Consider the following 15,641-nt stretch of genomic DNA (forward strand, 5'->3'; position numbering starts at 1 on the left):
GGGTGGGACTGGGTGGGGAAGCGAAATAAAGTCGCTTTTGGCTTTGGGAGTTTTGTCGTCCGCTTTCAGACGACGTTTGATTCTCTCATCGAGTCATCGGTGTATTTGCTTCCTCGTTGAGGTTGCAAAGCAACGCACGATTGAATTCATTGAAATTAATTAATTCTGTCCAGGATCGTTTCTAAACGTACTAGCATTTTTCCGCTTCACGAAATCATATGTAAAATCATTATTATACGTATTCTAGTGTTATGCGATGAGAAACGAAGTCGATCAATTTGATCCGTCAGAGTCGGTCGTACGGTTTAAGTTTTATATGACGATAACGGGGGGGAGTTCTAAGGATAGATGACCAATGCGAATCGATTGGAGGAACGGGATTATCGATTGCGCGAACGACTCAGGACTCCTAAGAGGGTAAACTTGGATGAATGTTGAGCTACGTCCTCGCTACAGGAGTATTGTCTGTGAAGCAGAGTCGAGGAATAACGAAAACCGCTAAAAACGAACGAGGGTGAGGATGAGGGTGGGGGACCAAGAGGGACGACGACTTCTATAAAAAGGGTTAAACTTGTTCCTTAAAGGAAACGTCCACTGGGGGGAGGATGGTGGCTCGAGTGGCTTGAACAGAGTCTAAAGATTATACGCGATAATCAAATAATAGCAACATAGCGTCTACGCTTTCTCGAGTCTTCCTATCTATCGATTAGTTTAATTATTAGTCCGCGATAACTCGATATGACAGGTTACTAAGTTTGGCCGCTTCTAGGTTTTCTTAGATAATAATCTATCGCCGCTAGAACTTGTCCCTCGCGTCCCTCGAACTCGGCTCGAACCGCGCGTCGCGTCGCAGTCTAGTTTTATATAAAACGTTAAAATGCCTTACCGTTAGCCTAATCGGGCCATCTACAGCGGCCGCGATCATTATACTTACCCCGTGAGCGGATCGCTATAATTCAGCGTTGAACGGTTTCTATCTTATTAAGATCTCGAAAAGTTCCGTCGTCTAGTCTGGAATAAAATTAATTTGTATCTGTGTACTTTAAAAAGGAACCATCAAGGGTATCAAAAGGGTCACAAGCTTTTCGATTTCTTGATGATTTTCCACGTTGATCTTTAGATCACTCTACCCTGACTCGGAAATACGTATTTATATAAAAAAAGAATCTGCCGAGGAAAATACTATGATTATTCTCACCCCTAGTGTACGTAATTACAAAACGCTAATCTTTTGATTTTATCATAGTAGATCGTTTCCGCGGCGCGGCTCGAGCCCCGAGAAGAATTGCGAGACCGAGAAATCTCTTCGATCCTCGGTTACGTCTCCATCGCTCTTTTACTCGACTCTAGACGAAGACTACTTATCCTCCCTGAGGAGTGCCTCCTCGGCCTCCTTCCGCCTCGCCTTTGCTTCCTTCTTCGCCCTCTTCTTCTCCTCCTTCGCCTGTTTCTTAGCCTCCTTCTGCCTGCTCTTCTCTGCCTTCTCCTCCTCTTTCTGCCGAGCCTTCTCCGCTTTCTCCCGTTCCTTCTCCCGCTCTTTCTCCTTCTTCAACTTCTGGATCTCCTGCACCACCGAGAGTTTCGGCGCCGATTGCGGCCTCTTCGCAGACGCCGCCTTCGACGCCGATGACGACGTCGAACCGGGCGCCGCTGCGCTCGAACCCCGGGGACTCGGCGACGACTCCAATTGGGTGACGATTTTTTGAGCACATCTGCGGAAGTCAAGGGAAATAGTTGTTCGACGGACGGACTGACTGGTTTGACACGATTTCTTATCTCCTACGAGACGTGATTTTGTTCGGTATTAGATGGATAATATAAAAATGAGAAATTGAAGAAACAGGCATTTGTTATACAAGGTGTCCCAGCAAGAATGATATAGTCCAAGAGAGGTGATTCTGAAAGTGTTTCTGAAAAACAATTCCCTTTGGTAAAATGCAAACTGAGATATGGTTTTTGAACTATTAATGAAAATCACTGACCAATGAGAGCACGTCTCAGGTGCCTAGGACTCTATATTTACTAATAATTAATTAACACAAGCTTTCAAGAATCTCTCTTTTTCTTGTTATGGTTCCTTCAATTAAAGTGGAGAAAAGTTTCCATAAAAATATATGGTAAATAAAAATTACAATAATTTTTAAATGAAGTAATACATTTTTCATGAATTTTGCACGGATATTTGTAATATTAATCAAGATCAAACAATAGAGATTCAATGCATAAGATAGGAAATATTTCCACTTATAGATTCCAGCTATAAGATGCTCAAATGAGATTAGGGAATGAAGTAATAGAAGTGAAACACGAATTCTTTTATTCACATACATAAAATTAAGTACAACCGAAATTGAAAATAATTGAAAATGGCAGTAAAGATTAAAAAATAACGGTGCATTTTTATTATACAAAGATAACATCCAGAAACAAAATACTATATGAATATGATTGAACTATGAAAAAAACCTGCATGATTTTTTAAACTTGCTGACACCGATGGGGCAATGAAATCTAAAAAAGGATTTACTAACCGTATCCTGGTGGATGCTTTCCCAGCACGATAATCCCTTTGGAATTCTTTAATCGGCGGCAATCTGCGTTCCCGATTCTCCCTCAACACCTCTTCCTCCTCGGTGGTGACCTGCTGAATCGGATCCTGGTACTCCTGTAACGAGAACACGAAGCATACTCGTCTTTAAGTATTAGTAGGAACATTTGATTCGAAACGAGACTTTCTTGTTACATGAAACGGACCTGGATTCTCATTTTCATGGACTGCCTCTGCGAGCGTCTCAGAGTCGCGCCGGAAGGTTGTCTCACCCTCGTTGGTTTCCCAAGGTTCGAGCTTCCGGTGCTACCCGCCGAAGACGAACTCGAAGAAGACACGGAAGACACTCCTTGAATTGTTATAATATAAAAACATTCAACTTTCTCTTAACTCTCAATGAATAAATATGTATCAGTAAATTTTTACGAAGAATAAATGAAACTGTGCCGTGAAGAAATATTTTTTCCTGTGCCATTTTTTGTAGTTTCCAGCGCATCCATAAATACCGTATGAACCATGTGACTAACCGGAGATAGAGGACGAGCCACTGGCCATGGAGTACAGTGAGGCGGACGCTGGTACATTTCCGGGCACCCATCTACCACCGGGACCGGTCACCCCCACGGAGACCCCCGCACCCATATTGTATTCCGACGCGCTCTGTGGTAAAACCCAGGACTTGCCCGACATCGAATACTGTCAAACAGAACCATTGCAAACCCCTTTACAATTATCTGCATATCAAGAAAAAAGACATATGTATACATATGGTAATACTGTTTAAAAACAGTAAAGTATTTTCTGATTATAAATCAGTTTTGTATTATGTCTAAATTATTTATTATGTATAGCTGAGTTTAAAAAAAGAATAGATTCAAGTTCTTCTTCCTTAAAATTTCTTATAAACTACTTAAAGAAAATTTGATTCTGTATATAGGAAAGTCTGTAGGTGGATTCAGATAAGGATTTTGTAAGTGATAAATAAACTGCAGACGTTTGTACAAAATATTTCGTCAGTTTGAAGATGTGTTTTCGATAAACATTTGTTCGATCATTTAAGTATTGAAATACTGATTCCACTTTTAATATCCTGAACTGTTTTATAGACTACACTCGACATTTATCATTTCTGTAGATTCAATTTTCTTCGAATTACATAAGATCCGCATTCTAGTAATAAGGGAAAGTACTGTCCGGCCACTTAACAAAGAAACATTGCGCAGCTTGTTAAGAGAAACAATTTAATCCGGTCGGTTGTTATCGGATATCGTTTAAATCGCTTTGAGGTTTTATTAAATCGACGAAACGCTGCCGAGGCAAGCTCTGAACGCATTATTCACGGTTCGTTTCCCGCCAGAATCCTGGCAAAATTAATTGCAACTGCCTCGAGCGATACATTTTATTAAAGCTCGTTTCAGAAAAAAAGAATGTGAGAACGGTCATGCGTCATTCGGATTCCTTCGCGGGTAAGACGAGTAGTTTCGAGTCCGCTCCAATTAACAACCGCATTTCCTCTATTTTTCACGCCGAGCGAATAGCAGCTAATTTTTTTTTTTAAATATGGAACGTTCTCAAAATATACAATTCAACCAAAGGGGTGTAAACAGAAAACAATATGTTAGAACTAGACAATATTTTTTACATGACGTTTTCAATCCGACGCAGCGCGTCTCGAAGTTAACACTTTCTTAGTGCGCTTTCACACGGAGATAAACAAATCGCGATTCTCGTATGCGATTCGGTTCGACGGAACGACGAAATTAATATCTGCGACAACAGTTTACCCTCGGAAGCCTGCGATAATAACTTGGGAACGTAAAAATATTTTACATGCATGGGTAAGAGATTAACAAAAAATATTGCTTTGAGCGGCCCGGTCGCTTCCGTTCGCCCGCAATATCGCAGAGCACCGCTTATTACACGCCCACCTTCTCATTTTTATCACCGGATTATGAGTATTTGCTGCGTGAAATATTTTTTTAAAAAATAAAAGCCAGATTCGTTAAAAAATATTAAGATTTATTAGAATTATTATTACTTGTTATACACTAGTTTATTATTTATTATAAAAAAAATAACAATAATACAATATCTAAGAAAAATCAGAAACAGAATATTTTATGAAAAATGAGGCATAGATTCACTACCGTTTTCGGGTATTGCAGAATCAAAAACGGAGAATCATTGTCTCATGCTGTACAGATCAATCATTCGGCAGTTCGTTTCATCTTCTCATTTTTAAACAAAGAAGAACGCATGTAAAGATGTGAACAAGTCATGAATCGCGATTCTTGGATCTCTGTGTGAAAGCCCTGTTCTGGTGCATTTAACAATGCAGTTATTCCAGTGAAAAAGCATACACAGGTTCGAGATTAAAAGAACTGTTTAAAGGGATGAGAGGATGAGAGCCACGTTGGAGAGTCGTGTACTCGCCGGGTTTAAACGAGGGAATGGAAATGGGATTTGAAAGAAGGAGCACGAGGTTACGTGATTATTTGCGTTACTTACATCCCGTGGGATGAGGGTTTGTTTCAGCCGTAGAATCTTTGCCCTGCATATGACACATCTCAACGGTAGCAGCCTCTGCGACACCGCCATTTGTATCGTCTTCACGAAGCAACGTCTGTGACACGTTCACAAAGGAGGTCCGACAAATTTATCACAGATAAAAAAATGTGAAAGCCAGACAGGTCCCATAGAATGTTTATATTTCACGATAAAACGCGGTTTGATCAATTTCATACGATAACACTCTTTTCGTCACACAGTGCCTTTTTACATCCAATCAGTGGAAATGATATTATTTGAAAAATGCATTGAATGACACGTTCCATTTATTTCCCTAATATTTGATATATCCTTCATTTTAATATCGCGTTCGTACTTTATAAAAATGAAATTTTATACGAGAGCAAGAAAACATAATTTCTGTCTAGTTTTATATCTCATATTATTTTCTTAAAGATTCAAATTTGTGATGTTATGTATAATTAATTTTTTCCATTTTTTATAATCATACACGTGATACTGTAACTTAAAATATTCTTATAGGTGGAATTAGAATGAAGGTATGTTTCATGCAACGTGGAAGATACTTTTTATGGGACCTACCAAAAATTTTCATCTGTTTACCTGCAAACCACTCGGTGACCACAAGGAGCCGTTTGCACCGTGGCTCTGGCATTCACGCAGATTACACACTACGGCAAGATAAAACAAGAAACTAATTAAAGTTCTGTTATAATTTGACCCTAACTAATTACAATTCAACGTGTCAGTCTATCAATATTCCTAGCAACGTCTGAGGTCTCATCGAACATCGCCCAAAGGGATGAACACTAAAATCCGATATACTCCCTTTTCAGGGAGTCTCTATTTGGTCAGCAGAAATTTTCTCCCTTGCTCAATCTGGCAAGGGAGCTGAATCATTCTTTAAAGGAGAAGATACAGTATTTATATTTCGTTCATTACTATTTTTTTATTTATATCGAAAGTTCAGGACAAAATGTCGACGGTTAAATGGACAAGCTTAAAAATAACTGGAAAACTAATTAACTAACTTAATTAAGAAATTCTTTAAACAGAGAAGATGAGTTGTGTGTAAGGGAGTAGGCGTGGGATTTTCGTATTACAAGTTTTTCTAAGTTACATTTATTCTAGTAATCCTTAGTAATTTTAGTATTACATTTAATTAGTAATAGTTTAGACGATAATCCCTTGAGTACAAGCTCCACAGTATCCTGTCCTTATAGATACAGCGTCCACAAAGAGTTTCATCCAAACATATTTCCTGTACAAATTATAGTGATCACTAATTACAACCTCCAAATATTGCAGACAGAATTTATATTATTGACTAAAGATTATGTCAATTTTGAATTCACAATATTAAGTTATACCACCGAATAATTTTAAATCTTTGATTATTAATTTTAATTTGGATAGTCAAAAGAGAACTCCTTCCTTCATTCGTTCACGTACCTACGCGTTTGGCCATGTTACCCATGTCGCCTGCTATGGAACCTGGGTCCATGCCACCACCCATACCAGGCATACCCCCCATGCCACCACCTCCTTGGCCACCCTGTTGAGGAGCTCTCTTAGATCTTCCTCCGGCCATGCTACTAGCAGATGCTACGACCATATCCTTCGCTCCGTTAGCGATACTGTCGAACGATGGCAAATTGGGTGGAGGTCCGCACGGAGGTCCGTTCGGTGGGCCACACATGGAATTCCCATCATCGGGGCTCCGCTTGTCCCGAGGACTACTCGCAGTCGTCATCGCTTCCGCGCACCCGGCAATCTCCAATTAATTGGATGTTTAATTACATTTATTTAAACACCAACTGAGATTTCAAATTCTGACTATTTATTTAAACGACGTATCATAAAAGTCTTACAGAGAGCCCGACGACGGCGATTACACTGGCTAGCAGTAGGTGCTTCATGATCATCTGTTTCCACAATTGAGACTGACTCTTCCTCTTGCAATCCGGTGGATTAAATAGTTGGAGAAAATGAAAGGAGTAAGACAATAAATTTCCAGTCTCACTCGTTATGTCAACCGATCTACAGTCTCAGTGTTTTTTTGTACCAATTACAGGATATGACGAAAGAAATTGGCAATGATAAAACAATAAGCCACAAACGTTATCGTTCATCTAACTACTGTGTAACAATCGTATTGTCTTATCTTCTTCGGAAATGTCGAGCGACCAATATAATAATGTACTTTTTGTCGGGTTTGAATTATATAATCGACCGTGATGTAACAAAGGACTAACTAAGATAAACGACATGAGCCACTATAATAATTTTCTGTTAAGAGAAGTCGACGTTTAACGATTTATCTTGATTTTTCATTTTATATATGAAATTTAAATAATATCATACTTGTTCAAGATTTATAAATGTACTTGTAACGCAAAGGTAATTAAGATCTTATTTAAGGGAAATTGAAGAAAGAAATCGCCAAGACATTCAGCAATGCGAAACGAATAAAAAAAACAGTATTTCACACCTTGGACGTTTTAGCATTTAATTAAAACTGCTAACAGATTATACAGGTAAGAGATCGTAATTTATTCAATTAAAATTAGTGAAAAGCATTTTGCTTAAAGAATTTCTCATTCAATTAAAAGCCCTGGACTGCTCGAAGTGGAAACGATATTGTACATGCATAAATTAAATGGGGAACTCAAGTGGTCTCAGAGTTACAATATTATACACATGCCATTGCTTTCAAACCTTGGGAGCTTTATTAACCGATTAAATTTAATTGGATTTATGTATATTATGTATTGGTCAAAATTGCGATTAAACTAGACTCGTGTGTTACTCACTGAAATGGAGGATTTAATTAAATTCGTAATTATTACCAAGGTGATTAATTAACGTTACACAATTCCCGTCCTTGAGAATTTCGCGGACACCTCGAACACGTCGGGCATAATTAGCGGGATGTCAGGGGCGTTTTTTCGCAGCACTCGACGTCGAGAGAGTGCCGCGACGCGCCGCGGCATCTCGTAATCGACATAACCGAATGAAGCGTCGGGGCTTGATCGAAATATTAATAGCCTCGGATCGAGGGGGTGGACGAACAACGTCAGGAGTCGGCTATTACTTTGTCAGCCCTCGTTAATCTACTTTCACGACCCATCGACCGACCTATTCGCATGGAAATTGCAACTTTTCCGGACCAACGACAGTCTTTCGAACCGCCACTACACACAGGTCTCTATACTACAGTAATACTTCTATGCAACGTGTCCATCTAACCGTCGAAAATTTTCTCTGCAACCCCGGCACGACCACTTCGTTTATTAATTCCTTTCTGGGTCACTGTACCCGACGGTTTTTTTTCTGTTTCATCCCTTTTGGCGCGGTAAAAATAATTTGTCGCGCCCGAAATAAAAACAGCCGTTCTCCAGTCGGCAGACTCTTGCACCGCTCATGAACTTTCACCTGAAATATCCTGTTTTTCAATTATTTCATGTCTTCACTTCAATTTTGGGCTCCTTTTTAATTAGTACCAATCAAATCAGATTTATTCGACCTGTGTTTGATTACTAATATTTCTTTTTGTGATTAGATGACTGGACCGAATAGGATGGCACCCAAATATTTAGTACCTCTCCCTGACATGAAATATAACTATTGTCCAACATATATATTAAATTTACAGATTTATTCAATGTTTTATTTTTTACATTATGAGTCAAAAAGGCACACTTAATTTTGAACAATTATTTTATGTGCATACATTTTGCATGTTTTATGTCTTGTATGTATTTATGTTTTGCATGTTTTATGTCTTGTATGTATTTATGTTTTGCATGTATTATCAATAGATTTTGAAATATACATGCATTTCTTCTTTTTTTTGGGAAGATGTTAAATAATTCATAGTAGATACCAAATAGTATGAAAGAAGTACTAAAACCTCATGAATTCAAGACCATGAAAAATGGTTGAAATGGTTCAGACAGCCTGATATCAGAATCGCTGACTACTTTCATAATCACATTTCTCTTCTCATGGAGAGATACTAAATAATTCATGGTAGGTACCAAATAGGTACTAAATGGTTCGGAAACATCAAGCCAAATAGCCCATTTATTTGGATTATGCAAAGATAAAATAGTATTCTGATAAAATATACATTTAAACTAAAAATTCTGTTATTGCCTTTAATTATCTTGTACTTCACTAGTATATTTAAAAATACGTGAAATTATTCTCTGACTCTCCCAGATTTCACGTAATAAAAGTTGAAATCAAGAATAAGAATCGTCGGACAAATCTGATTCCTGGTCTTCCACCCTCTATTGAAATGACGAATAAGGCTTGATGATGGTCTGTACTTGTCAGGGATGAGGGAGCGGGCAAAAGTAACAAGGTTACGCACCCCGGGAGACCTCGAAGTAAAAGGCTGACCTTTATCCGAGGCCGGGGTGGTACCAGCGCAACCCGTCGGGTGCTAATTCAATCGGATGTTACTCAGGGAAATTTCTTTCGTTCCGTGGCTGGATTAAGTAGAAATTTCCCTTCCACCAGGCTTCCAATCGAATCTAGTCGGTTTGAGCGGTAACGCGATCAGGAAAATTATTGAACCCTTCTCATCAAGAGAACCAATCGAAATGATTGAATATTGAAGATTGGGAATTAGTCTTCAGTATTTGCCTTGCTTGGAATATCAATGCATTTGTTATACGAATATTAATTCATTCTGATAGACTTTGTAATCGTTCGCTCAATAATTGAATTTTATTCTTCGCTTTTATTATTGTCGTATGAAAAATGTGAAACAAAAAATCACTGACCTCGTCCTCCTGCGAGGACGCCAGCTCCGGTTCGTGCTTCTCCAGCTTGGTTAGCAGTTTGTCCTGAAACAAACGAACGGAACAACTCATCAGCACGCAATAAGGCTCGGTGTCAACGAGGATTGATTTTTTTTTCATCGGCACAAGTTGAAGGCCTCGGTCGTTTTCACGGAACGATACACACGTGCATAGCGCCACGGCAATTGTTTCACCGCCGCTGCTATTCTTGCAACAAGCGTTACGAACAATCGATTCGCGTTATCATTTCCCGTCGCTTTCTCCTTTTCATTTCTCTTTCATGGTCCGGTCAATGCGATTACGAAAGTTTGCAAATCGAATTTTCTCCGCTGGTTAGGTTCCAGTGGAAAATTCTTGGGAGGATTGCGAGGGAACAGAAATTCCTGGGAGGATTTCATTGAAATGGAAAAATGAGAATTTTATTCCTCCAGTTTTCCTTACCTCAGTATAAATTTGTCGTGCTCATTTTTAGTTCGAATTATTTTACTTAAGAAACGATCATTCGAAAGATTTACAAAATCTATGTTTATCAACATTTATTATGTAGTATAATAATTTCTTTGTCAAAATTTGTATACTTTCCAATAAAAATTATATTTATAAGAAGATATTAATTTCTAATTCAATCCTGAAGATGTTCTTTTAAAAAAGTGTTCTATTTATCATTCATAAAATTAGGAAATGCATTACTATGAAGAATTATTAATTCATGTACTAATTCTTTCCTCGAGGTTCTTATCCTTTCCAATAAAAATTTTATCTACAAGAAGACATTCATTCCTAATTCAAACCTGAAGACGTTCTGATAAACACAACACAAACATATTGAATCGTTTGGCAAACGAGCAGGAAAAACATTCTCTGAAAGGTCGAGATTGAGACAATTACTTTTTGGCATCTGGCAGCGGGGATAGAAGAACGTGGAAACAATAGACGGGCGTCTCCCGTCCGTTGTTATTTCGGCGAACGGGTTAAATGGAAAATTGGTCAGCCGTGATTCGAGGGGGAGTAGAGACCGTGTCTCTCGGTGCGTCACGGTGAAAAATTGCTGTACCCGGCGACGATGCTCAACCCGTGCACCACCGACTAGCCGGTGGTGGGGATATTTTGCGCATCATCCCCCTAATATCTGGAAAGCACCCTGACCCAGATACGCGCACCTACATACGCGTTCGAACGACTAAACCGGACCCGGCGTCAAATGAAAAATCTAGGCGACACTAGCCTTTTCGAATTTCGCCAATCCCTTCTATTTCCAAACGATCTTTCTCGACGTTCACTCCGGGTAATTGAAGCCACTATTTTAGCGAACTCGGTATTTCTATCAAATCTTTACATACTAAAATAATTTTTAATAGACTGAAATATTAATTTCGCACATTTTTTACACTAATCATGATATTGGACACTTATTTTTAATTATGTAGTAGTAGTGTTTTATTTTAGGCATTTCTGTTTTAAGGACTAGAGTAGTTACGTGACTTTTCTAACATTTCTTTATGAAATTTTGACAATTTTTATTTCGTTTTACAATCAGGCAAAAATAGAATACAATATCATGGCCATGTTGTGGGTGAGACAGTCCACTGAAAATTTTGTGCGCCGCCTGAATTCGGCTGACATGGCAGTCAAAGTGTTAAAAGGGATTTGGTTCGTATTGCATAAAGTTTCCCACATACTATGAGCTATTCAGGGCTGTCCAAATGGACAGGACTGTAGTTTCTGCAATATATTGAAATCATCCTTGACTTATTTTAATTTCTTTAATATTCCATTCAACAGCAAAATGCAATCATTTTATTTCATTGAAATCATAGATATTCAATTAAAAGTAAGTGCAACTTGATCTCACATATTTTCATTCTATGCACTGTATGTATATAATATTATAATATTTGATACATATGATTAGCATGCGTTTACACATTAGCTTTCTCCTATTTCAATTAGCTTATCTCTCTCACTTCGATCTTTCCTCTTCTCCTCTCAAGATTTCTCTCATCGATATTTCTATTTTTCTATGTGTTCAAACTCAAACGTTTCTAGCTCGATCTGGCATATACGACACTCATTTTCTTACGCTTCGAATATATTTTAATATTTAAATGATAAAATAAACTGTTATTCAGGTCACATTTTTTAAACTAATACCATAAGTATTCTATTTTTTATAAAAATCACTCATCAGAATTTATAAAAGAAACCGTTGTTATCATTCCACTTGTGGATCTGATACACTCTGCAGCTCTTAATGAAGATTGTCCGGTAGTTCCACGTATTTATAGTAGCGAAACAGCGAAGTGGAAGTTGGGTAGTCAATTAGGCATCCTGAAAACGGTGCTCTCAGCTGGTTAACGGAATTACCGCGTGGAAATTGCACAATTTCCATTCGATACAGGGAACGCGGCGATCAGTATTGGACTCGTACCCAAGGAGGCCATCAACCATTCGATTAACCCGCCGATTTATTGCTTTCAATTTTACCTAGTAATTGTTATCGTGCGCGCACATTTCCTTCGCTGCCCCGCCTAATCTCTTACCCGGACAAAACCGAGCGATTCGTCCATTGGACACAAATTCTAATTGAATCGTACACAAATGAAATTCTGAGACGAGGTCCGTTTCTCAGGGAGCGGCCGATGTTTCAATTCAATTGAACTGCTCAGATATAGTAACGTGATCAGATGCTGCAGAGTACCACTTCACATTGACTGTCTTACTACTGCAATTTAAATTAGTAGGTTCCAATTAATAATTGATCTCTAGATTCTATATTGGAATGGAAATGCTTGAATCTTGTTAGGAGGGAGATCAGTGGTTTAAAATTATTTATTGCATTGAATACCAATTTATATTAATTATTTTATTACTGCAATTTAAATTCTCATGTTTCAATTAATAATTGATCTCTATATTCTATATTAGAATGGAAATGTTTAAATCGTGTTCGGGGGAGACGTCAGTGATCCAGAAACATTTTATTGCAGAAAATCGGTTAGTTAGCTGTAGAAAGAGCTCAAGGCGTCATGGTTGAGATCTTCGATCCTGCGCTGCAATCTCCGCTTTCGATTTCTGCCAGTTTGCTATCATCTGGCATTCATTGTTGACAAGACTCAGACACGTTCCTGAGTTTTCTATACATCTGTGAACGACATGACTGTGCCGCTGTTCCTGGCTTCCTTACTGTGTCGCATAATCGTCATCAGAAGAGGTAATATACATTCAATTTTACCATCTTTCATAATAATTATAATTTAAATTTTCGTGTACAGAAATTTTGTATTGTAAATTTTAAAAATAAAATCTAAATTCAAATTACCATAAAAAATAATGATTATACTCTTCAGATTCTCCATATTTTTCTTGAGTATTTTCTGCACATTTAATTTTTCATGTACTTTATTTATAATATCTATTTAATTAATTTATAATATACTTTTGTTATACTGAAATTATTTATAGTATGCCCATAAAATTTCTATTTTTAAATATAATTGACTAAAACTTGTTACATTATAAATAACACTGTATGAAGTTTATTGTATGGATTTATTGTGTGGACTATTGAATAGAAGAATGTAGGTCGTATTGATGAGACTAACAATAGAAGGGTCGTAGTTCGATTGGTATTATTTTTTTTTAATTTCGAGGTTAATTAACCGGACTGGAAACCACCCTCGGGGGAAACAAATAACGAACAGAACTGGAAGCAAGCATGAGAAATCCCAACCAGAAGTTCTGTTCCCGCTGTTTACTTCGAGTAGAAGAGCTTTTGTGAAGCGCGCGCGTATTCGGAGCGAAGGAGGCGAATAATGGTTTTATTTAAATTTTCGGGGATCGCCTTCAACCTCGCTCGCTTTTCATGAAAAATCCTGAATACCGGAGCCCGGTGTCCGTGGAAAATTCGGTGCCCTTTGTGCGGAATTTTATTCACGGTTTCACGATTTAGAAGGGATTTCTCAATTCTTTGTACAAAGTGCAATTATCCGGTATTTTAACACATTCCTCTATTTATATTTAGTATAGAATAAAAAAAAAATTACTTTTAGGATTTTTTTAATTAGTTAAAAATTCAAGGTTGCTTTTAAATTAGGTGCAAAAATGATTTGGAGTAGCGAAGAATCTTTGGGTGAATTCTTGAATCGACGTTCATGTATTTTAACATTGTGACGTATGGCTGATTAGAATAATGAAGGTTCTAAATACTTACTTCTCTGAAAGTAGGAAACCATGTTCAAGAATTATACTAGAATAGGCACGAAATTAGTTCAAACTATTATAAAGTTGGTTTATCGATTTAAATATTGACGTATGTTTAAATTTGACAAAAGTAACTGAATTGTTCCAATTAACTACGTCATTTTAAAGTTTAAAATTTTTGTACCAGCACTTAACTTCTCAAAATAAATATGCACATAAAAATTATCAAAATTTCCAAAATACTAATATTTATTAACGAAGTATTATTTGCTTAATATAATTAGCTAAGGACTTACTTAATTTTATATCTACTATACACGAAAACATATTGACCTAAAAAAAAATTATAGTAAACTGTTTAAGGCTGTAGTTCCTTGAAGCGTTAATGCACTTTCACTTGTAACAAGTTATAGGAGATGCACTAGATTCAATAGTAATTGGGTTAGCATAAATTAACCGTATTAACCAGTGCGTGTCACGCAACTTTCTCTGGTATAACTATAAAAACCTAATCTTCACGTCATAATAAAAACATTCTTTCTTATTATCACAACATGTGATAATAATTATTGCCAATATCATAATAGGAATGAACATAATAGTGAAATGATCATAATAGTAACTATGACCGTGGTGATTAATCTTCCGTTGCAAGATCACGGATTGACAATGATTTGATTCTGAATTCTCCATTGCAAAATAGTCTTTCCGTGAACCAATTCAAGTGCCATTCACTTGGCACCTTTCGCACGTCGGATTATGCCTGAGCCGCAACAATACTTGGTTCATTAGCTCCTTCACTTTCACTCCCAGTTACGGAACAAACCTTGATTGGTATTGATACCTTTTTTATGAGAAGAAAGTATCTCTTTTTAGTAAGAGACTAGAAGTATGAGATCAAGTTGCACCTGCTTCTCGAATTTAAATGAACTTTATGTACACACAGTCTAGTACATTATACTATGTATATACATAGGCTTTATATAAAGCCTAGTACATTATTATGTACAGAGCCTAATACGTTATATACAGAACCTAGTACATCATATATATGTATATGTACAAAGTCTAGTAAATTATATAAATGTACAGAGCCTAGTACATTATATACAAAGCCTATACATGTATTTTAGAAGACACAGAGTACTGATTTGAAACGTTCGATTCACTGCACTGGTACCAGAATCACGGTAAACCTATTGTACATTTATTCGCCGAAAGACTATTAGTTATTCAACGTCGTAAATTTACGTTTCGAGCTCGACAAACATATCCTCTCTTTCCCTGTTTTTACGGTATCGATAAAAGTGTAATCGCCACCAGGCACGACATTGTTTCCGCGGATCACGCGACGGCCAAGAAAACTGCTAACGAAACGAGCAGGAATTCTAATTGTAAGATTACAAGGGCCCTAATCACAAAGTGACACCGTTTTCTTAGAACAAGCCTGTTAAAACAGGCGTCGTAAACTTTTGTCCACGTTTCCATACGAAAATATTCTTTTATATTTTTTATTAATTATTAAATTAAATTATTTAATGTAAATTGTCTTG

The 15,641-nt window shown here is 37.3% G+C and overlaps 1 protein-coding gene across 2 annotated transcripts in view; it reads right to left on the minus strand.

Annotated features, from left to right (window-relative positions):
• Positions 1-6: 6 nt before the first annotated feature.
• The window catches only part of LOC108622268 (fl(2)d-associated complex component), a 39,414-nt gene continuing 23,779 nt past the window's right edge, over positions 7-15,641 (minus strand). The window contains exons 2-8 of one of the 2 annotated variants that reach the window (XM_018020042.1): positions 9,871-9,933; positions 5,681-5,748; positions 5,057-5,171; positions 3,076-3,244; positions 2,755-2,897; positions 2,532-2,665; positions 7-1,712 (exon numbers count right to left, since the gene is read on the minus strand). In XM_018020042.1, coding sequence (XP_017875531.1) covers positions 1,358-1,712; positions 2,532-2,665; positions 2,755-2,897; positions 3,076-3,244; positions 5,057-5,171; positions 5,681-5,748; positions 9,871-9,933 — 1,047 coding nt within the window. In that variant the 3' untranslated portion in view covers positions 7-1,357. The remainder of the gene's footprint in view (positions 1,713-2,531; positions 2,666-2,754; positions 2,898-3,075; positions 3,245-5,056; positions 5,172-5,680; positions 5,749-9,870; positions 9,934-15,641) is intronic. The other variant, XM_018020041.2, reaches the window with a different exon arrangement.

The sequence above is a fragment of the Ceratina calcarata genome, unplaced genomic scaffold (assembly GCF_001652005.2).
Source record: "Ceratina calcarata isolate Rehan_Ccalc_2016 unplaced genomic scaffold, ASM165200v1 scaffold211.2, whole genome shotgun sequence".
In the NCBI taxonomy this organism is placed as follows: Eukaryota; Metazoa; Arthropoda; class Insecta; order Hymenoptera; family Apidae; genus Ceratina; species Ceratina calcarata.